We start from the raw sequence: 22,441 nt of genomic DNA, 5'->3' as shown, positions 1-22,441 counted from the left end.
CCGTTCCGGGTCGATGATTTAGTGTATCGTAGCTCCGCCCCCTTTCTAGATGACCGACTTCCTTCTAACCCTGGGAATGAATTGTCTGGCCATCCAGTCCAGGGCACTCTGTTCCCTTTACACAGCACCCTCACAGGTCGGGAGAGAGATTTATCACCAAGAATCATTCTGTCTGTCACAGGGTCCTAAGGTTTAAGAACTGCATTTGAATTTAAGCATGATGTGTCCTGCAGTCTAATCTCAGTATTCTCTCTGACAAAGAGGTTACTGAGGAAACATTTATTTGTATGTTCTATTTTTTTTTAGGTCACATTAAACAGCGCATTTTGCAACTTGAAATGTAAGAGTTAAAATAAAACTATGTAATAAACTACAGTAACATATAGTGTATGAAAATGAGTCAACCAACAAAAGTACAGCAATATGTTTATGAATAAAATAAATGCAAATAAAACCCTTTTTAAGCTATGTGAGAGGAGTTGTGTGCAAGTATTCAGGGACACAAGCTAAGGATCTCCATAACGTCAACTGAAAAAAAAAAAAAAAAAATTACAAATCACAATCAAATTTTCAATTGATTTCAATTGATCAATATATATATATTGTAAGGAAGCAGGTTGGGTGAGACAGCAGGGAGGGGGTTAAAACCTCCCTGCGAGAGAAACCTGTGTGGAATGCACTTTTGTTTTGGATTGATTGGTTTATTGTTTGAATTGTTTTGTTTAATTGTTTTATTGTTAATTATCATCCGCACCTGGGCGTTATTAAAGATTGGATCCAGGTGGGGGTTTAAAAGGAGAGCAGGTAGTCTGCTCGGGGCTGCTTGAGGAGAAGGAGGCAGAAAGGGGTACTCTGCTTCCTGGCAGTCGTGGGATAAAGTGCTGTTTAAAAATCAGTGTGTTTTGAAAAGACGGGGAAACAGCTTAGCTGTCCCGTGTTAGTCAGGGAGTTCCTGTTTGTGTAGTTAGTGCTCATAAAGAGCTAGGTGTTTGTTTTTGTACTTTTGTTTTGGTGTTTATTAAAATAGCGCAACCGCGCAAGAAAAATCCATTTGTGTGTGTTGGGTCACTGGTTTTAAAGGGGCAACGAACCCGAGAGAGGTGAAATCGTTACAATATATATATATATATATAATCAGGTGGCAGGTTTTGTTTGTTTGCAGATGTCTGAGTATAATCTGCTTTACTGTGTTACTATCAAGTGTTATTTCTCTTTTTCATGAATATGGTTTTATAAAAATAAAGATAAAACTTGTACTGTGGTGACCTTGTTTTTTTAAGGCTAAATGTCTTTGTCTTCAAAGTTTAAGAGAACTGATGGTGTCAGAATAGCTCAGCCACCGAGAGCCTTTAAGAGGCCTGTGTTTAGGCAATTTTATTTGTAGCGTTTGAATATTATTTTGCTTAAAAATAATGAAAGTGTTCAACGCTGTGTTTAACTGCAGTTTCAGTATACTGAATGAGTAACAGTAGAGGCATGTGTGTGTCTGAAAGAAATGTTTTATCCACAAAAGCAGATGAGATTAAAACTGCCCTTCACAGATGTTATTCAGCAAGCAGGCACAAATAAAATACAAATAAGTCATCCTGAACTCAAGACAGGAGGTAAGGTGATCATTTTTTTTTACATCTGGTAAGGATCCTAGCAGCGGTATTTTGAACCAGCTGCAGTCTGTTTATGGTGCGTGATGGAAGACCACCGTAGAGAGAGTTGTTGTAGTCGATTTGAGAGGAGATGAATGCATATCTCTGCATCCAGAGAGCATCTAAGCAGTCGAAGTTCGAGGGTATACCATGGACAGTTGCGATGTTTCTTCACTATTTTGGTTGTAAACAGGGCAACTGCGTCGATGATCTGAGTAAGGGTGGCGTTGTAGCGGGTCACCACATCGTTGACCGAAGATGGGAGAGTACCAGTCGGAGGGAAAGAAGAGACACATTCCGAGAGTATTGTAGGATTTATCAGATTTTTGGGATGGAAGGAAATAACAGTATCAGCAGTAGCTGAAGGTGCGGGAAGATTAATATTGGCAGTGATTAATACGTGGTCAGAGAGAGAGATATCCATGACAGAGAGATTGGAGCTATCAAGACCCCTGCTGATGAGCAGATCCAGGGTCTACGGGTGTGAGTGGGAACGTTGACAGATTGAGAGAGTCCAAGACAGTCCAGCAGAGTGAACAAGTCAGTCACTATAGGGGAAGAAGGCAAATCGACATGGATGTTGAAATCACCTAGTAGAATTTTGTTAGTTGAAGTGCAGATTAGGCAGAGGAATTGTGAGAACTGAGCAGAGTTATTCTTTGGTGGATGATAGATAATAGCAAGGGTGAGGGACATGGGAGAGGGGAGCTTGATAGCGAGATGCTCAAACGAAGGCTGGCATAGAGAGAGTTGAGGCAGCAAGCACAGAGTTAGCAATAACAGCAGTGCCCCCACCTCTACCAGTGAGGTGTGGCTTGTCAAAGAGCGAGTAACCATTTGGGGTGGATAGATGTAGCGAGTGCTTATCATTTACAGAGTGCCAGGTTTCTGCTAGACAGAGGAGATCAAGATTAGTAACAGTTATAAGTTCGTTGAGAAGCAGAGATTTGTTAGTCAGAGAACGGCAATTCAGGAAGGAGAATTTACAGTTTGTAGCAGGCAGTGCAGGGGGAGAGGGAGTTAGTAGTGGTAACTGAAGCAAGTACTTACCAGTGTTCGTTCTAGGAGAGGAGAAAGAGTGAGCCCGCTGTGTCCATCCAGACATTAGGTGTCAGAGTGGGAATGAGACCTCTGGTAGCCATTAGGAGAGATTTGGAAAAGGTCCTCGCTCTGACTGCCACAGCTCAGACTGCCCTTGGTCGTGTGGCCCTTAGACTGCCACAGCTCAGACTGCCCTTGGACGTTTGGCCCTTAGACTGCCACAGCTCAAACTGCCCTTGGACGTGTGGCCCTTGGACAGCTGGCGCTAAGAACGGCTGGTGTTCTAAGACACTGTTTGCCAATTAATACTATCTTTTAGGCCTGGAGCTGTATACTTAACACACGTTTCTAATCACCCTCCCAATTCAACACAGCCCAGCACATGAAGGAAATCTAAATTACAATTTTTAAGTGCAGTCTGGTTACCTTAGCAATCAACAATTTAAACTATCAATTTAACTGTAATTCACTATTTCAATGTCATTTCAGCCAGCGACAGGAAGCACATGTGTCTCGTCAGTTACATTCACATTCATTAATACCATAGGTCATGTTTTTTTCGTGACATATCTTGCTCATAAATACTGTACCTACCCTAATGAAAGGGTTCTTTTCCATAATAATATTATATTATTGTCTGGTCAGTAGTTACTCTGCTGCCAGTCGTATCCCAAAGAGCTAGAGCAGTAGGTACAGTATGCCACACAACACACACAGCGTCGCGTTTCAAGTTTTTATTGGGTGCACAAATCTCTTTTTCAACAGTGAAACAATGTAAAACCCTCTCACCAGCCAACACCGTTGGTGATAAAACCCAAAATAAATAAAGAAAAACCCTCACTAAAAAACGACACCCTAAAAGAGTTCCTCAATAAATACCATATAAATCACCACTAAAATGGTACAAAATGTGTTTCTACCCAGTGCACTGGTTTCACTAAAACCCTATAAAACTATGAACACACAATACCATAGAAATAGCACACAATGCTTCCCCAAACACAGTTGCCCCAGTACCCCAAAATAGCCTTAGCAGCACTACTCAGTCCCGGTCGCCTTTGGGCTTGAATCCTGGTCCTTCAGGGGGCCCTCCACTGCAGCTGAAGGCTCCATACACCCCGAGTCCTTTTCACAGCCTTGTCTCCTTGCTGGCTTGCTTTTACTCCACGGGTCCACTTATCCACTTCCAAATGGCTCTACTTCCTGTCTACTTCACTAACTCATTTGAAGGTACTGTATGGTATCTTTTCACAGGGCTGTACAGAGTCAGTACGAAGCTTGTCCCTTCGGACAAGTGAGCTGGGTGTAGAGAAGAGCATTCTTCAGAGCTAGTGTAAAGTCTTTTTTAAATTCCTCTTTTAAAATATCCTCATGGAAGTAAAAAATGTAGATCAAAGTTTTCTTCCATCTTAAAATATTTGGTATTTTGTGGAAATCATCATTTTGTAAATACAGTGTTTTAAATGCTACACAGTATGCTCAGTAATAGAATGTATTTGCATTGCGGTATGTCACAATGAAAAGAAAAAAAAAAGATCCAGTCACTATCTTTTCATGTCATAACATACCAGTAACTCATGGAAATTTATCCAAATGAGTGTAATCTCAAATGATACTACCCCAGGCACATTCTTAGCAATTGGGCTTTATCAGTTTTCAAAGATACTCCCACAATGTTCTCCTTACTTCTAAATATATATCCCACACACATGATTTAACACACAAACAACTAATTAGCCAGTATATGAGCTGTCTCCAAAGCAACTTCATTTCCTTTCCATGCAACCTGTATTTATATTGTAGATGTTTGAAGCAGCCATAAAATAAAATAAATACCTACACATACAAAACTCCAGCTACATTTTTAATAAAATGATTTTCAGTTTCATACACTCTACTAACTCCCTAAATATTTAAATGCTTACCTGACAAACAGTACATTGTAGAAGATTTCCTTTTTTATCTCCATCGTTAAAAGACCATCAGTGAATTGTCAAACAAAATAATAAAAACATAAATAAATGTAACAATAACAACAGACACATGAAATGTCCCCTCTTGTACTGACAGAGCGATCTTTAGCAGAAATATTAGTTGAAGAAGAATTCGTGCAGCTCTATGCAATGTGTTCAGTCATTTACTGGAAGCAAATTAAACTGGCAGGTTTCTAAATGCAATAAAGCAAATGTTTGCTGTATTTATTTTTAAGTACTACAAATATGTACATTTACACTATTCTTTCAGAATTGGGAATTTCCAAGGAACTACATATTAGACGGCAACTGGTACATTTCACAGAAATCTATGACAACCATGAAAAATATAGTCTTAGTTATATAAGTCACTTACAATTTAGTTCTTGATAACCGCTTCTTTGTTAAATAATGTGGCAGCGGCGTGTAGTGGGTTCCAGTGGGAAGAATGGAAACACTTCTAAAGATTTATTTGGCATGTAAAGAAGCCCTCTATCAAAGCGTTAGCAACAGTGGTGGCTTCTTGGTTAGGGAGCGCGTATGCTTCGGGCCATTTGCTGAAGTAGTCCATCACCACCAGCACGTACTTGTTTCCAGACTCAGTGAGGGGCAGGGGACCCAGCACATCAATGGCGACTCATTCCATGGGAGCTCCGGACTGGCGTTGTTGTAGGGGGGCATGGGACTGTCCCAGTTGGCACTTCCTAGCGGTGCACCGGTCGCAGCGACGGCAGTAGTCCTCCACATCGCAGCGCCAGTAATAGCTCTGCCGTAGCCGTCGCAGCGTCTTGTTCACCACAAAGTGTCCTGTGCCAGGGGTGCTGTGCATGGCGGACAAGACCTGGTTCTGGAGAGGGCAGGAAATCATCAACTGCCACCGCTCCTCTCGGGTGACAGGTTCTAGCCAGTGGTGTTGCAAGACTTCCTCTCTGATGGCTAACCCGGGCCACTAGGACCACAGCGCTTTGGTGGTTGGTGAGCAGCCAGATATATCTTCCCAGCGGGGTCGGGTGCCCTGCGCAAGGTCTGGGCCCAGATCCTTTTGTGCTCGCCAATCTGAGGGAGAGACTGTGGAGAGCTCTTTGCATGCCGGCAGGGGGATGAGGCACTCGCCGCAGTTCTCCTCCTTGTGGTCCCACTGCTCTCTGGTCAGGCAGTAGTCGCAAACTTCAGGTGCACAGGGACGGCATGATAGGGCATCTGCATTGGCGTACTGCATACCCACTCTGTGCAGGATGGCGTAGTCCAACTTCCGGAGCTGCTCCAGCCAGCGCGCCAGCTGTCCTTCAGGCTCCTTGAAGTTCACCAGCCACCGAAACGACGCATGGTCGGTGCACAAGGTGAAGTGACGGCCGGTGACGTAGGCTCGGAACTGGAGCAGGGCGGCGACAACAGCCAGTAGGGAATACCTGTGCTCTGGTTTGCTAAAAGCACGGCTGTAGTATGCGATGACCCGCTCACCTCCTGGCAGTAGCTGGGAGAGGACCTGGTCGCTGGCGTCTGTGTCGAGGATGAAAGGGGCGTCCAAGGCAGGGGGAACTAGGACTGGAGAGCTGACAAGGGCTTCCTTGAGCGTTGCAAAGGTGGTTTCACATTCAGGGCTCCATGTGAAAGCTTGGTGTTTCTGTAGATTAGCCTCCCAACTTGTGGAGGGGAGTGGCGACGGTGACGAACTGGGGAACGAAGCGGCGGTAGTAGGAGGCTAATCCTAGGAACCCCCGTAGCTGTCTTATGTTTGCTGCCAGCACTGCACAGCCTCCATCTTCTTAGGATCTGTTCGAATCCTGTCCTTCCCCACACAATGACCCAGGAAAGCGACCTCGCGCTGCATCAGGAGGCACTTGCCTGGATGAAGCTTGAGACCCGCGTCTTGCAGGCGCTGGAAGACGGTGTGCAGATTAGATAGCGCCTCTTCAAAAGTGGCGGCGTGTACCAACAGGTCATCCAGCTACACTAAACATCGCTGGGGGGAATGCCAGTCAATACCTGTCCCATCAAACGTTCAAAGGTTGCAGGGCCGTTGCAGAGGCCGAAGGGAAGCACTTTAAACTGCCAGAGCCCACGTCCGGTGGAGAAGGCGGTCTTGGGGCAGGCGTCGGGGTCGAGTTCCACCTGCCAGTATCCGCTTCTCAGATCCAGGGAGCTGAACCAGGTAGAGCCGCCACCAGGTCCTGGGACTCATCAGTATGGGGCAGTGGATAAGAGTCTTTGTTGGTGACGTCGTTGAGGTGACAGTAGTCATTTTTTTTAACCAGCACAACCAGGGACACCAAAGGTCTGCTGGAGGGCTCCTGTTTTCTCACTCCTAAAATAATGAAAATGACATTGTATTTTAATGCAGTATTCACATATCTCACTCCTGTTAATTTGAATGACTAATTTACATTATTTTACTTGATATACCTCAATTTTTTACAGGAGTGTGAAAATAATATATATTCTACAGTATGTCCCACAATCCTGCCCAGTTTATCAATAACTCTCTGTTACTTCTTTTATTGGAACCCTTGATTTGCTTATTTTTCTGTTTTTTCTTTTTATATTTGCCATGCAACAGCTATTCATTCAAACACTACAGTTCTCATATTTGCTGTTATAATTTTTATATAATTATACTGTATCTTGTTTGTTCAAATTAAGCATTTTTGTGTTTGACCTTGTGGTAACTGAATCACGTTTCCTAAAGACTTACAACCATTACTGCTAACTGGGCAGTTTAGCAACCTGGAATTGACAGATTTACAAAGCAACCTTAGCAACATCCTGTTTTATATGTAAAACTATGCATTTAGGTGTCGTGGGTTAATCCCACAATTATACAGTGCTCAATGGGAGCACAGAAATCCAACCCAAACCATGTAAGGTGCTCAGATAGAAGGAACTGTAAACTTTTAATATTGAACATTTTGCATAAAATAAATAATCAAACAGCATCACCTGGGAATGTCGGGAATTATTTCACTTAGACACCCCTTGTGTTTACTAATGCTGGCCACATATAAATAGTCCCTCTGTTGCCAGGCGCAGCTGCTTGAATAGTCCATATTTACACACTGCAAGGGGGAAATACAGTACACAACAGAAAACTATATATCACGCCTCTATAGGTTTGTCCAGATTCAACCTAGTTTCAAAAGGCACGTCTTAGAGTACCTGGAAGTGGTCCCAAGAATATTGCTTTAGGATAGTTTACTGACTGAATGCAAGTCATTTAAAAGAAGAAGAAGAAGAAGAAGAAGAAGAAGAAGAAGAAGAAGACTAGTACATGTATTAGTTGGTTTAAATGTTTTGACATTTGTATAACTTTAATAGATAACTTCACTGTAAAGTGCTAAATAGGTGTCAGTATTATAACATACAAAAAACAATTAGCGATACCTTGTAGAGCAGTTTGGAATGGGTATGGAATATCAGTTAACTAAGTTTAAAGCACCCCTGTGCCCTCAATTGAACTCTCAGAAGCGTGTCTGAAGTCTCTAAGTAAGATACACCAGAGTGTAACCATTTACCATATTTGCTCTAAAAGTCACCCAGAGTGTTTCCGAAGTCCAGGGTAATGGTTACTGGTAGACCTTGTTTCTGCCACAATAGCTTTGCAGTTAATTTTAAAGCTGTTAGTCTTTCTTCTGAAATAATTTAACAAAGTCTGTCTGCAGAAAAATAATAGGTGTCTTAATACAATTTATATTATATATTATATAATAGAGATTTGATATTTCCCATGGGTGTTTGAAGCTAAATTACACTTAGAAGATTGTGTCAGCACTTTGTATCAGCTCATTAATGGGATAATTGCATTCGTATGTGAGCAGCAAACAAAATTAGGCATCTTGCTTGGTTCTTATTTAAAAAAGGATTTGGTCCCTTGTGTTTTAAGATTTAGGCTCATTTATAAATGATCACAATGAAATAATTATGTACAAGGCCTAACCAAGAGTGAAGATGCAGGGTCTTTTATTAGCAATAATACTTAGCATAACAATTCACTTCCTTTTACAAAGAAAAAAAATAATAAATAAAAATTAAAGTCAGTACCTTATCTGATTATACCTATATGCAATTCAAAAGGAGGTACGTGTAATGACAGCACAAGGTCAAATTCTGTTTACAGCATTAAAAAAATAATTAAAAAAAGAAGAGCAAAATGTAATTATTCCCACCAACCTAGTGCATTATTTGAGAGTAATAGTGAATGTAATATATAGGAATATGTTGCCAACCCCCTGCTGTTTCTTAAAGCACATCCCTAGACATCTTTAAAGTACACAATTCATTAATGAAATTACGATTGTATATGCAGTTCCCAGTTTTGCCCCATAAATTGACAAATGCCATAATTATCATACTTGTTGCCATTTAGCTACAGTATGTATATTTATTAAGATTATAAGAATCAGAAGTGTGCTGTCCCTCCTTTATTCCTTGCACTACACTGAGATTCCTTTTTGTGACCGCCACGCATCAGGTGGTGCAAACCTATCTTCAAACTCTACAAACGGTTTGAGCAAACCTTGCAGCGTTTCTCACAATATTTTCTCCACCTCTAGTCACATTATTAGTGAACGAGTGTTCCATCAAGTTTATTTAAAGAGAAAAGTCATCCTTTTTAGGTGTGCAGCAGGCGTGAAAGCTGTGGAACATTTTCAAAAATGAAAGATTATTTCGGTTTTCTGCTCGGTCCCATTGATAATAGTGGGGAGAAGAATGCTGCTGACAGCAAAAGCCCACTGAACCTTACAAAGCAAAGTGCTGCTGGGCACCCCACCTTCTAAACTGTTCTGCACAGAAATAAACCAAAGTTAATTAGCTAACAGCCCAGCTGGAAATTTTGTATCGCTGGTCTTGAGCCAATGCATACAAATGCAATTACTTTGCTTTTGCGTAATGTATGACTTGGTCACAGAACAACATGTATATTGTCAGTATGATTTTCTTGACGCCAAGTGGAACTAATTAAAGGCTCTCACTGAAAGAATAAAGAATAAAAATGATTCAAGACCCAGAGTCGTTATACATTTGAGTTGTTAATAGCATGCCACCCTTTTGGAATATTGCTCTATATTATTTGCTAAATGCTCAGGAGACAGAGCAATGATGCTGGTGACCGTGAGGATGAGAATAGGGTGACCAGCTGTCCAAAGCTCAGAATCGGGACACACAAATTAAAAATAGTTTTCAAACGATACATCTTTAAAGAATGTTTCTTATCTCAATATAGTTTAATTACAGAACATGTCCTAACCATATGTAGTATTATTTTAACCCTTAATTTCTATCATTTTGCATACATTTAATTTAGTATAGTAAATTAAAGGACACAAATATTATTCTGGAACTATTAAAATGATTGCTGATTGTTTACATAATTAACGCAATGGGTGTTATCTGCCTCCGTTGCAAACAGGAATCTTATTGAAGGTTTGGGGAAAAATGTCAGGACGCCAAAACATTTGATGGGAAAAGGGGATGTCTGGTCACTCTATCCTAGAGCATTTGGACCCTGATCATTGTCTTTAAATAGAATAGATTACTGTCTTTGAAAATATCAATTCTGTATGCAGGCTCTAACTGTGCATTTGATTATGGTGCAACATACAGAAGTTGGCATATAATCTTCCATATTCCGTACTGTAATAATACAATTGGGAACCAAGGGATGATGCTTACAATCTGTTTCTGTTTACATTTTTCAGAAACGCTTCATATTAAAGGAGTATTACTAGATTTAAAAATCAGTTAGCTCCCCCTTATCATTGCGCAGCTGAACTTTACATGTCATACTTCCGATATAGTACATTACCACAATTAAAAGATAATAAAAACACTAGTGGTGCAACAAATATATATATTAAAGAAAAAAGAAATAAAATGGCAGTTTGTCATGGAATTTAGAATGTCGTGGTGCATAGTGATTTATTCAGTGTGAACCGGCTCATTAGTATACGCTATACGCACGGTCATGTGATGCTGTTTAACCAATCAGAGGTAACAGTAATGAACCACCATAGTTCAGATAGAAATTACTTCTGTTAAAATTAAGTATTTTTATTATTATTACAATGTTAAAGGGACATCTGATCCGGAAAATTGAATGTAAGTTGTGCCTTTTTGTTTAACTATTATGCACAACGTTTTTAGTTATTGGATCTTCTGTTAAAAAAAAAACTAATGTTTGCTCTTTATTTTGAAAAATAAAACGTCAGTGGATCGATTATCGTTGATAAATGCCTATACGATAATCGAATCAGAAATTAGGTTGCCGATTGCACCACTAAAAAACACCCATTCTTCCATCGCATCTACAAGCATCTGTTGCTGGACAGACAGATTTCCCTTTCAGTTTGAACTCCACATTACATTTGTTATGACATCCTGCTTCACTGAAAATGGGAGACAAGATTGAAATGGGAGGCACAGATTGAAATACTGTACTAGCTCACGAAATGACATCATTGCTGGATCCTACCTAGATGTGTACGTGGAGGTCTTCAAGGTTAATACTGTAAAACTTAAATAAAATAATAACTGAACAATAAATGAGGCAATCAATGGGAAAGTACCAGGTCAGAGACTCCGTTTCCTGTAGCAACACAGCTGCAGGTTTAAGTCCTGGTTAAATGAGTGAGACAGATATCTGAATGCATGTACTGTTCTGTGCTCTTTGCTGGTATCTGACCCTTGCCATTAAAACATACACTGCAGGTGACTGTATTTGCAATTTCTGGGGGGGGGGGGGGCAGGAGGCAATCAGACCATTAGGTTCAGAAACCGACATACTGAGCACAGTAACATACTGTAATAGCATGCACCCTGAAACCCATGTTTGACAATATGCTGTAGGGTTATGCTTCATTTGTATTCTGTAGACTGCTGCCATTTTCCAGTGCCTGCTGGGCATTTTTCTTCTCACTTGCCCTGTACTGCAGTAGCTGTGGTGCAAGAAAGTAAAACCTAATTGAAAACAGTGTGGGGCACAAAAACTAGAGCTAGGACTGTAGTGTGCATACTGTTAGGTGAGCATGCAGTATACTGTATCTGTGTGCAGGTTTCTAAATCATTTGCTGTATAAACTAAACATTTTAATAGATTACATTAATATGTAATTGGTTAATTGTACAAGAAGCTCTTGTATTAATAATGTTTTTTTTTTTTTTTTTGTATTACCGTGTATTATGTTTTGTTAAATACTTTCATACTTTCAGTTAATAAACTGTTTTTAAAACGCCACATCAATATACTGTAAAGTATTACTATTGTGCTGATTTGCTGACAGGTGAAAATGTTAACACTTTTACATCTAAGCCTTCTCCTCATCCCATAAAAACCTTTACTTCGTGCACTTACAAAGCTGTTAGAGCATCTTCTTAACCCTAGCCTAACCTTAACTCTAACCGAAATCACAGTACTATTAGTTTCTTGTTTGAGTTGAGTCTACTGAATAACAGACCTCTTTGTTACGATTCAAGCACAGGCAGTTGGTTTAGCGAAGTCTACACTAGATACTGTAGAATTGCTGTGCATAATACTGTGCTACTATCATGGCAAATAGTAACTCCCCTGCTGTTGTGAATGGTATAACCCCAGCTACCACAGGGAGTCTGCTGCTTACCTTTTGTCACTGAGAATCTGCCTCTCTGCAAAACATCATTTGCTTTTTTGTTGCTGTGTGAAGACATTTATTTTCGCTGGGAAAATCCACAATGACCATGTACAAGGGAAAACGCCGAAACCAAAGGTGTAAGTAGATTTATAAGGTGCAAAAAGCCAATAGAAATCTAGTTTATCCTATTACTCAGACATGGTAAGCAGTGTTGTTGATAAAAGTACTCTTGATAAACTTATTTTTAGTTTTTATTAGACCATAGAAATTTAGGTAAACAAATAAAGAAGGCTTTTTTTATTTTAAGCATTGTAGCATTCTTTGGAAAAATGAAAGCAAATGAATGAATACTAATGTAAAATATGTTCATCTATGTGCTGGCAAATACACTGCTATGGCTACACTCTTTAATGGCAATAATATAATCCTAGAATTTGTAGTATTTACCTACTGTAAAGGGACATGCTATTAGGAGCACTCAATTATTATAGTGCTTGTCAGAAAAAAAAAAACTACTGTGATGAAATGCATGGGCTTTTTATTTAATATACATCATTTATCTTTTTTTTTTTTTTAATAAATATGTACTGTAGATTTTATAAACAGCTGTCAGTGAAAAACATTTTGCTGGTAAGAGCTAGTCTGGCTGGCATATACTGTTGCTTTTAGTATGTAAAGGTTACATATTGAAATAGTTTAGATGACACAAACAAAACAGTGAATTGTAAATGATGTATACATATTGTCTCTGTGGTTCTAACTTTATTAGAACCAATCTTCAGTATTCAGCCCAGACCAGCCAAGTAGGCTCTCAGTATAGTAGTCATTATCTTACAGTTGATGACTTCAGAGATTCAGAATTAGAATACTCTGCAAGGCTATTCCCTTAAGATAACTGACCTTGTCTTTGGTTGTAGGGACACCAATGTCAATTACAGTTTCTTTTTCCAATGAGAACAAGATATTATAAGTTTTTGACTTATTTAATACACATAAGCTTTGTTAGGGATGAATGCTACATTGTTACATAGGTTTTTTATTGAATTTTTTTACACTGGTTATTATTTTCAAACGGATACTTGAGTTGTGCTGTTAACTCTTGGGCTTTTCATATTGAGGGGGAAATGTGCGTTACTTTGCACACACAGACACAATGTGTGTGTTTTACTGGGAAAGCTGTTTAATTATAAAAAATAAAATGCATGCACTTGGGGAACAATTTTTCTGCTCCCCCTTTTGTAACATCCCAGGAATACCACCTAGCCCTCTTGTTGAAAACACTATGTAACACAATTTTTGTTCCTGGGTAGTAAGTGTTATTTCCTAATTGCTTATGCCTCAAAAGTATAGAAAATGGCTATTATTCCCCACAAACTTTGCTTTTGTGACCAGGACAGTGATATTTTGAAATTGACCTATTTCCAATGAGAAAACGGGCAAATTTGTGTCTTTTCGTTCACATAAAGTCAGAAAAAAACAACATATGAATCCAAATTAACATGTATTTATACTAAAGTAATACAAAAATGACTACAAAAGATTTAGAAGTGAGTAGTTTTTCGAGATTTACGATTATACTGTAAATCACTTTCATGAATCAGCCCCCAAATGTAGTCTCCCATCATGTTCTCGTTATACTGTCCTTGGTAGCGACGTTCAAAGTCCAGTATATCCTGGTGGAAGCGCTCGCCTTGCTCCTCCGAGTACGCTCCCATGTTCTCCTTGAATTTATCAAGATGAGCATCAAGGATATGGACTTTGAGGGACATCCTACAGCCCATTGTGCCGTAGTTCTTCACCAGAGTCTCAACCAGCTCCACACAGTTTTCGGCCTTGTGATTGCCCAGGAAGCCCCGAACCACTGCAACAAAGCTGTTCCAAGCCGCTTTCTCCTTACTAGTGAGCTTCTTGAGGAATTCATTGCACTCCAGGATCTTCTTTATCTGTGGTCCGACGAAGACACAGGCTTTGACCTTTGCCTCAGACAGCTTAGGGAAGAAGTCTTGAAGGTACCTGAAGGCTGCCGACTCCTTATCTAGAGCTCTGACAAATTGTTTCATAAGGCCTAATTTGATGTGCAGTGGTGGCATCAGCACCTTCCGGGGGTCCACCAGTGGCTCCCACTTGACGTTGTTCCTCCCCACAGAGAACTCGGTCCGCTGTCGCCAGTCCCGCCTGTGGTAGTGCGCCTTGGTGTCCCAGCTGTCCCAAAGGCAAAGATAGCAGGGAAACTTGGTAAAACCGCCTTGGAGACCCATCAGGAATGCCACCATTTTGAAGTCTCCTATGACCTTGATGCCATCTCAGAAAAATGCAGATATGTATCCACTTAGGCAGCTGGAACTAAACTGAACTGGTGGGCTTAAGGCCCCTGTATTTATACTACTATTTATATTACTGGAAAGTTCTAGAAAGTTCTAGAAGTTACTCCAAGTTTACTCAGCACTGAATCTATCTGGAACGTTCTGGAAAATAGGTCAATTTCAAAATATCACTGTCCTGGTCACAAAAGCAAAGTTTGTGGGGAATAATAGCCATTTTCTATACTTTTGAGGCATAAGCAATTAGGAAATAACACTTACTACCCAGGAACCAAAAAAAATAAAAAAATTGTTACACGGTGAAATCAAGGGACCCTACAGCATAAGCCCTGGGGAGGAAACGGGACAGACATGACAAACTGTATACAAGCTTCTATACTCTGCCTAAAAATACTTTTAGTGTTTTGGTTTATTTGCTTTATTTTCATTTAATAACTACAAATATTGTACATGGTTCTGCCAAATAAATAAATAAACCATGAAAAACAGAGAGGCTGTTCAAGGTGAATGCTACAGCTTTCCATCAGCTGAAGAATAATGAAATATACACTTTGCTTTTAGGATTTATTTATTTTTTTCCCATCAAATAATGGAAAAAAATGCCAAGGACTGCTTGAAATAGAAATATTCCCAAGGAGTCCAAAATAATAATAATAAACTTTATTTTATATAGCGCCCTTAAAAGCATTCGTCTCAGAGCGCTTCACAAAAAGAAAATACAAGAAGTCATAAAAACACAGAGGCCAAACAGAAATACAGAATCATAAGAAAGCCTTTCTAAAAAAAGTTTTAAGACTTGATTTAAAAACACAGTAGCAGAGTCTCTAATCTCTATAGGAAGGGAGTTCCACAATTTTGGGGCATAGCAACTTAATGCCCTGTCGCCCATAGTGCGTAGGCGAGCACGAGGGATACTCAACAATCTAAGATCATGTGAGCGGAGGTTGCGGATAGGAGTATAAAAAGATAAAAGATCAGATACATAAAGTGGGGCCAGCCCATGAAGAGCCTTATAGGTAAGCAGTAGAATTTTAAAATCGACTCGGAAGCTAACAGGCAGCCAATGCAAGGCCTCTAAAACAGGAGTAATATGATTGGTGGCAGACCTGGACAGAATTCTGGCTGGAGAGTTCTGGACATATTGAAGTCTGGCAAGGATGCAATTTGAGACACCAGCAAACAGGACATTACAGTAATCAATACTGGAAAACACAAACGCATGGACTAGTTTTTCAGCCGCAGATTGCGAAAGCATAGGTAGCAGCCTAGCTATGTTTCTGAGGTGGAAAAAAGAAATCCTGACAGTGTTTAGCACATGCGGTTCAAAAGTTATCCCTGGATCAAACATCACACCCAGATTTTTCAATTTAGAAGTAAACTCAAGCATGGTGCCATTGATAGACAGATTTAAGGCATTAGTTTTACCTAGCTGACAAGAAGTGCCTAGCAGCATTACCTCAGTTTTGTCACAGTTTAGATGTAAGAAATTACTTGACATCCAGTTTTTTGTATCTGTGATACATGCAGTAAAAGCAGAGGCAGCAGCAGCAATGTTGGGTTTAGAATTAATATAGATTTGGGTATCATCAGCATAAAAATGATAGTTCAAACCATGAGATCTTAAGATGTGGCCTAGAGGTAACATATACTTGCTAAATAAAAGGGGGGCCAAAATAGAGCCTTGAGGGACACCAGATGTAACTGACCCGACTTCAGAACTAAACCCGCCCAGGGATATGAATTGTCCTGTTAGATATGAGCTAAACCATTTAAGAGCAGTGCCAGAGAGACCAAATAAACACTCTAATCTGTCTAGAAGGATCACATGATTTACAGTATCAAATGCGGCACTAAGATCCAGTAGAATTAAAATCGATACAGCACCTGAGTCTGCAGCCATTAAAAGATCATTGGTGACCTTAACAGGAGCAGTCTCAGTACTGTGAAGATGTCGAAAACCGGATTGAAGAGGTTCATAAAGCTTGTTAGCAGTAAGATAACAATTTAATTGCCCACTGGCAGCACGTTCAAGTAGTTTAGCTAAAAAGGGTAGATTAGAAATGGGCCTAAAATTATTAAAATTATCCAAGGCCAAATTTGTTTTTTTTAGGCACAGGAGTGCTGTAGTTTTAACCACTATTGGTACCAAAATCTAACATGTTAGCACACAATATCTATATAGTAAATACCTTTACATCAAAAATGGACTTTGTCGGGGTTATGTTTTATTTGAGGAGTGAGGAGAAGTTAAGAGTGTGCTTCAGGGCAACTGAAACTGCTTGGCAGCTGTGGTAAGGGTGGTCTGGGAGTAGCAGCAGATGTGACATTACTATACAGACTGAGGTAATTGTGAGTTAAGAATGGAGCTTCTATTATTCTATTTGTTTGAATAAAATAGGACAACTTTCATTAAGAGGATTTAGAGGCTGTAGGCTACAACTGTGCCAAATGACTCATCTATTTATTTCAGAGAATTCAATAGATGAACAGCACTAATGCACAAAGCGGCTGATTCCTATTATTCCCCATGAGGAATGCATATCCCCTGTAATGGCTTTGGCATGTGTACTTATGTATGTCACACATTTTTACATGCGAGTGCTGCTTATCTTACCGCGATGGCTACAAACATTCTTTAGCTTTTCTTAATAGAATCTAGGTCATGGTGATGTACACGTGGTGTTTAGCCTCTGATTAGCTTGCATAATGAAGACAATATCTTCAAAGCCACTTGACTGAATTTGATAAAACTCATATTTACTGTATTAAGTAAGCAGTAGCAAATGTGTTTGTATGAAACTACATTGATGTATATTACAGGTTTATAATACATATTGACGTTTTAAATTATTATTTTTTTCCTTGAATAAGTTAATCTTGCCCTAATAACCAAACGTTTTCTGTTTGCTTGTCCAACACAAGCTTCTTCACCAGGCTTCACTGACGGCCTTTTCAGTGGCCAGACAGATTCAGGGATCTAGGGATACTGAATAACATTCATTTTAAACATGTTACTGTAAGTGTTGAAATGTTATCAGAAAGCATTCAGGTCTTCAGGGGCCCATCAAGTAAATGCACTACTGCATGAGTGCAGGATGAGTCACATGATCAGGAAATTGCTGGTTCGAATCCTGGTTGTGATGAGGAGCCCGCAAGTTGGGGAGGAACAAAATGGTTGGGCTTTAGTTCCATTGTCCAGGCAGATATTTCCTAGGGTTAGACTTTGGCTTTGAAAAGACTGCTTTATATTATATTATATTATATTATATTATATTATATTATATTATATTATAAACACACTAAATAGCCCAGGTATTGCCTTTCCAAAATGATGAAACTCATAGCCTACAATTATTAACATCCATAGGTCTAATTATTTTAATTAGATCAGTTGCCCTCAAGTATCCCTCACAATCCAAATTTTGTTTCTACCAATTTATCATCATCATCATCATCGCAGCTGCACACTGTTTAAAGTCTCAGAGGTCGGCTTTAAGGGCTGTTTTATGTGAATAGGAAAACAATGCATAGTTAAAATTAACATTTAGGGAGTAGTTGTCAGAACTATTTTACTCAGTTTTAACATTTTCAAGGCATAAATCTACTAGGCTTCTGTATTTCAACTTAAATATAATGAGGGCTTCTGTTTTTTAGCTATTTTTGAGTTTTATGTAAATCTTTTTTTTTCAGGGCTTTCGCTTTTGATATACTGTATTAAATTATTATTTTCGGTTACTTTGAAAAATTCTTGGACGGTTTTCTCTATCACAATATGTATAGTAACTCAGCAGTACTTCAATTGTACCTTCTTTCCTTTGCTGTCTTCCACAACAACATCCTTATGGTCACAGGAATATTGTTCTGGGGTTTTGAGGGGTTTTTGCATTTTTGTACATTTCACCACAATTTGCAATTGTGTTTTAAATTCCACGAGCATGTAAATAGTCTCAAACTGCAATATAGCTTTAAATCTCGCAAGCAAGAACAATTCTCAGTTTCCAATCTCGCAAGCACGTTACAATCCAAAAGAAATGTTGGAATTTGCTGCCAGTCAGTAGTTGGGGTGGTTAAAGTATTCAGAATGAATCAATGTGAGAGACAAGTCAGGAAGGACTGGGAAAGTTTTTTTGTTCATTCATTTGTTTGTTTTTTTGTAGGATATTTTGTTAATTTTTTTCAAGGGGTCAAGCAATGTGAATACAATAACCATTTCCATTGTTTTTGCGGTGCTTATTGTATATACACTGAGTTCATGTTTGCTTTTGTATCAAGGTATTTTATAGCAGTGCTGGTTTTCTGATCCCACAATACTCCAGTCATTTCAATCTGAGCACAGCATTGTTCCAGGAGGGAGCATGAACTGGATGCACTGCGATGTGTAGAAGAAAAAATGTCTTTCTCCCGGCAAACATTCCGGAGTAAAAGAGGAAAAAAATAGTTTATTTACCTATCGTGTTTGAATAAAAATATATATCAAAACTATCAGAATATATCATTACTACACCTTTAAGTCCATACTGCACCCCTGAATCAATTAGGAAAAACATGACAGTCGTAATAAAGATCCATGTGTATGCACATTTAATTATTCAAACTAATACAGAAAGACGTGCATTCAAACACTGGAACAATGCTCACACGTTCTGGTCTGTAAAAGAAAATATGCAGTTGTGTATGCTGATAATGTTAGGAACTGACCTTCTTTTAAAATGTTTAAATTACGGGTTGCTTGATGAAACTGGCTCTGTAGTCAGCTCATCTGAATGATGCTTTGGAGCTTACTGTTCACACAGCTAATTCATTCATGTAATATGTTTTTTTTTATCAAGCTAGCACATACAAGATGAGATTTATTTCTTCTCATTTTTAAAAGTGCATGTAGTGAACAGGAATTAACTGCCTTGTGCAGTGAAGCTGGAGTTAGAGCCTGGGCAGAGCAAAAATGTCAAATCGAGATTTACTGTTGGATGAAATCATGTAATTATAAAACCTCTTTTTTCTATTCTGATGTGATGCTCCACCTCCTTCCAGAGCATTAGCGGTTATACTCAATGTCATGCCATGCATAGGAATAGAAAACTGTAACAAGCTCCAAGTAATACCTAGGGGAGCTCAAGACAAATGCCACCCAATCCTGCAGGGATCCACAGAAATGTGTTTCTTAACGTGAAAGTCATGGGACTTGAATGGCTCTTAGCCCATTGTGTTCAGCTGCTTCTGACATTTGGAGGACTGATGGATTTGCCAGTGTAGATTATTTTATTATGAAGAGAACTCATGTCAATGTTCGCCCTTTATAAGAAGATGCTCGAGAGCCTGCTGGGTGAATACTGATAGGAGTTTGTCGATTCACAGGAGAAATTCATGAAATGAGAATTCTGTGGAAAAGGGACATCCCACACCACCCTGCCATATTCATATTTTAAATTGCAAGTTTATGCATATGCAAAGTATTACTATCTCTCACAATAGAAATAGTTGCTTTTTTGCACCATTAACACTTTATGTATGTTCTGTTATTACCTGGCACCAATTTAACAAGAGTGGAGACATTACCATTACATTATTAAGCAATGATGTAAGTGTTGAGTGTAATGTTACTGGATGCTCAGTTCATTTGAAATAAATAAGGTATGAATTTAGAATTAGTAGTTGTTTGCACGTATTGATTGTGCATTGTTACTTATTTAAATAAAATAAAACATTATCCATTTGATCCATGCAGCCAATCGATTTTCTGGATGTCCTTCAAAATAAAATCTGTATGTATTAGCAACATGTATTTAGCAAAGTTATTTTCAAAATAATTACATTTTGTTTTTAAGTACATGTCTCAAGTGTATCCTCCAAGTACATCTGATACACCAGAGTGTAACTATTAACCTGCCCCCCTGCAGCACTCTGCCTCTAGTCCATCAATAATATGTACGACATGGACTAGGGCAGAGTGTTGCATGGAAACAAACTCATGATTTTACAGTACTTATACTTTCATTTAAAAAAAAAATGTTTTTAACACCAAAACTAGCCTCTTAGTGAATTAATTGGTGGCTGAAAAGAACTTAAATAATGAGCTAGGGACAAATTATACAGGACAGGAAGGTTACCTGAACCTCACCTGAAAATACATCACTGGATCTGCCCTGAATGGTAAAGAAAATGTAACTTTTTATCAGTTATCAATGTCTCCTGTTTCAGTTTAAAATCTGGATTTTCTGTCAAGATTTTGAATGTATCTGTATTTATCAGAATGACTGAACACACACTCAGGCAATGCCTTTTTCTAATGGGACCATCCTATCTAATGTCATTGCTGCCCACAGGCAGTTTCCAGACCACTGCAAAAAGTATTTATCAGTATTACCACTTGCATGCAATATTGATGCATCAATCCCATGTTTATCACTCCACCCACATATAATGGTCTATTTAAATGATCTTACTATTACCACTGTATTTTTAATGTCCTCAGTGATGTTAAATACTGTTAGGGAAAAAAACAAATGGGATTGAAGTGTGGCAGCATTTAGCTCTACTGCTGTTTGTATTCAGATCATTAAAACAACACAGAAAATAGTGTAAGTGTTTCAGTAACTATGTTTGTTATACAAATAGAGGTACTATGCTTTATTTGCACATGGATTTACAACAAACCTCCAGTGGCTCACCAGTGTGTGTCATTTTATAGTATGGTAATTAAGGAGGGGGCTATGCTAATATGTCAAACATTATAAGAACCATACTATCAATTAAACATGCACTGCATTAAAAAGGGTTTTCACAACAACATAGTAAGATTTACCTCTGAGGATGTAAATATCTCTGAGGATGTGAATGTAATTATTTGTTAAATGCTTTCCTTTCGGTTCCCTCTAGTATAAAAGAGATTTGATGATGTGCCAATATGCTGTCGTCGCTATTGTTAATTCCAATTAAGTTGATATGTTTGTGTTAAAATACTTTCCAACAGTGAAATTTGATACAGACATCTTAACGACCATAAGCTAAGGCTTTTTTGATTGATCTGCACGAACAGTTTGGCTGCTGCTGTGATGTTAGTGCTTTTTTTCAGTGACAGTATGAAGATGTGTAGTCTTTATACTGCACTTGTGACAATTTAAAATCTGGACCAACTTTCAAAATGTTAAACTTCTAGTAACTAGTTAGTTTATGTAATTGTGTTTATTTTAATTGTAACAGTTTATAGAGAGAATTACTCACCCCTGAACAGCTCTCTCCCCACAGTCAAAATAAAAAAACAAAACAGCAGGCCACTCTTTTTCCTTCCCTCACAGGTGAGTCCTTACCTATAGTTCTTATCAATAATCCTGGATCAATGCCTCCTTTCCCCATAAATCTCCTTGTGGCTGACAAGGGCACGAAACACTATGGTGCATCATGCAATCAGTATGCATGCTCATGATTTTCGTATTTACTATTGCAATTTTATTCATTAACATGTGCAATAGTGGGCATATTATGGTGCACACTGATTTTATTGTGCCACACTATGGTAATCAGAATGAATATGTGATTTGTATTTACTAAAGGGCGGTCGTAGTGTGCTCCTTAAAGTGAGCGATAATTAGTTCGTTTGGAAATCAGGCTTTAACCACTGATAGGAGCACTATTTAAACCTATTTTTCTGGGCTGAAATCTATCTGGCATCATGGAGGCATTACATTAACATTTTCATATAGATCAGTGAAAATTACCTGTAAATAACAGGTTATATTAAGCGTGAATAAATGTGAATGAATGTTATAATTTCTTAGATTTAATTCTATAGTTTATTACATTGGTACAAATAATAGAGTGGTTAAATAAAACACTGGCCCAAACAGGGTACTATAATGTAAACAA

At 38.7% G+C, this 22,441-nt stretch overlaps 1 protein-coding gene across 4 annotated transcripts in view; it reads left to right on the top strand.

Moving 5' to 3' along the window:
* Nucleotides 1-22,441, top strand: part of LOC117435222 (RNA-binding Raly-like protein) — a 172,045-nt gene that overhangs the window by 122,807 nt on the left and 26,797 nt on the right. Inside the window, exon 1 of one of the 4 annotated variants that reach the window (XM_034058225.3) lies at nt 12,207-12,394. The exons of the other annotated variants lie outside the window; for them this stretch is intronic. Within the exon in view, the coding sequence (XP_033914116.1) occupies nt 12,358-12,394 (37 nt within the window). The 5' untranslated portion in view covers nt 12,207-12,357. Of the gene's footprint in view, nt 1-12,206; nt 12,395-22,441 lie in introns of those variants that run through there. 4 annotated transcript variants of the gene reach the window in all.

This window comes from Acipenser ruthenus, chromosome 3 (assembly GCF_902713425.1).
Source record: "Acipenser ruthenus chromosome 3, fAciRut3.2 maternal haplotype, whole genome shotgun sequence".
In the NCBI taxonomy this organism is placed as follows: Eukaryota; Metazoa; Chordata; class Actinopteri; order Acipenseriformes; family Acipenseridae; genus Acipenser; species Acipenser ruthenus.
Note: the sequence above shows the minus strand (reverse complement) of the source record. Positions and strands in the feature narration are given on the sequence as shown.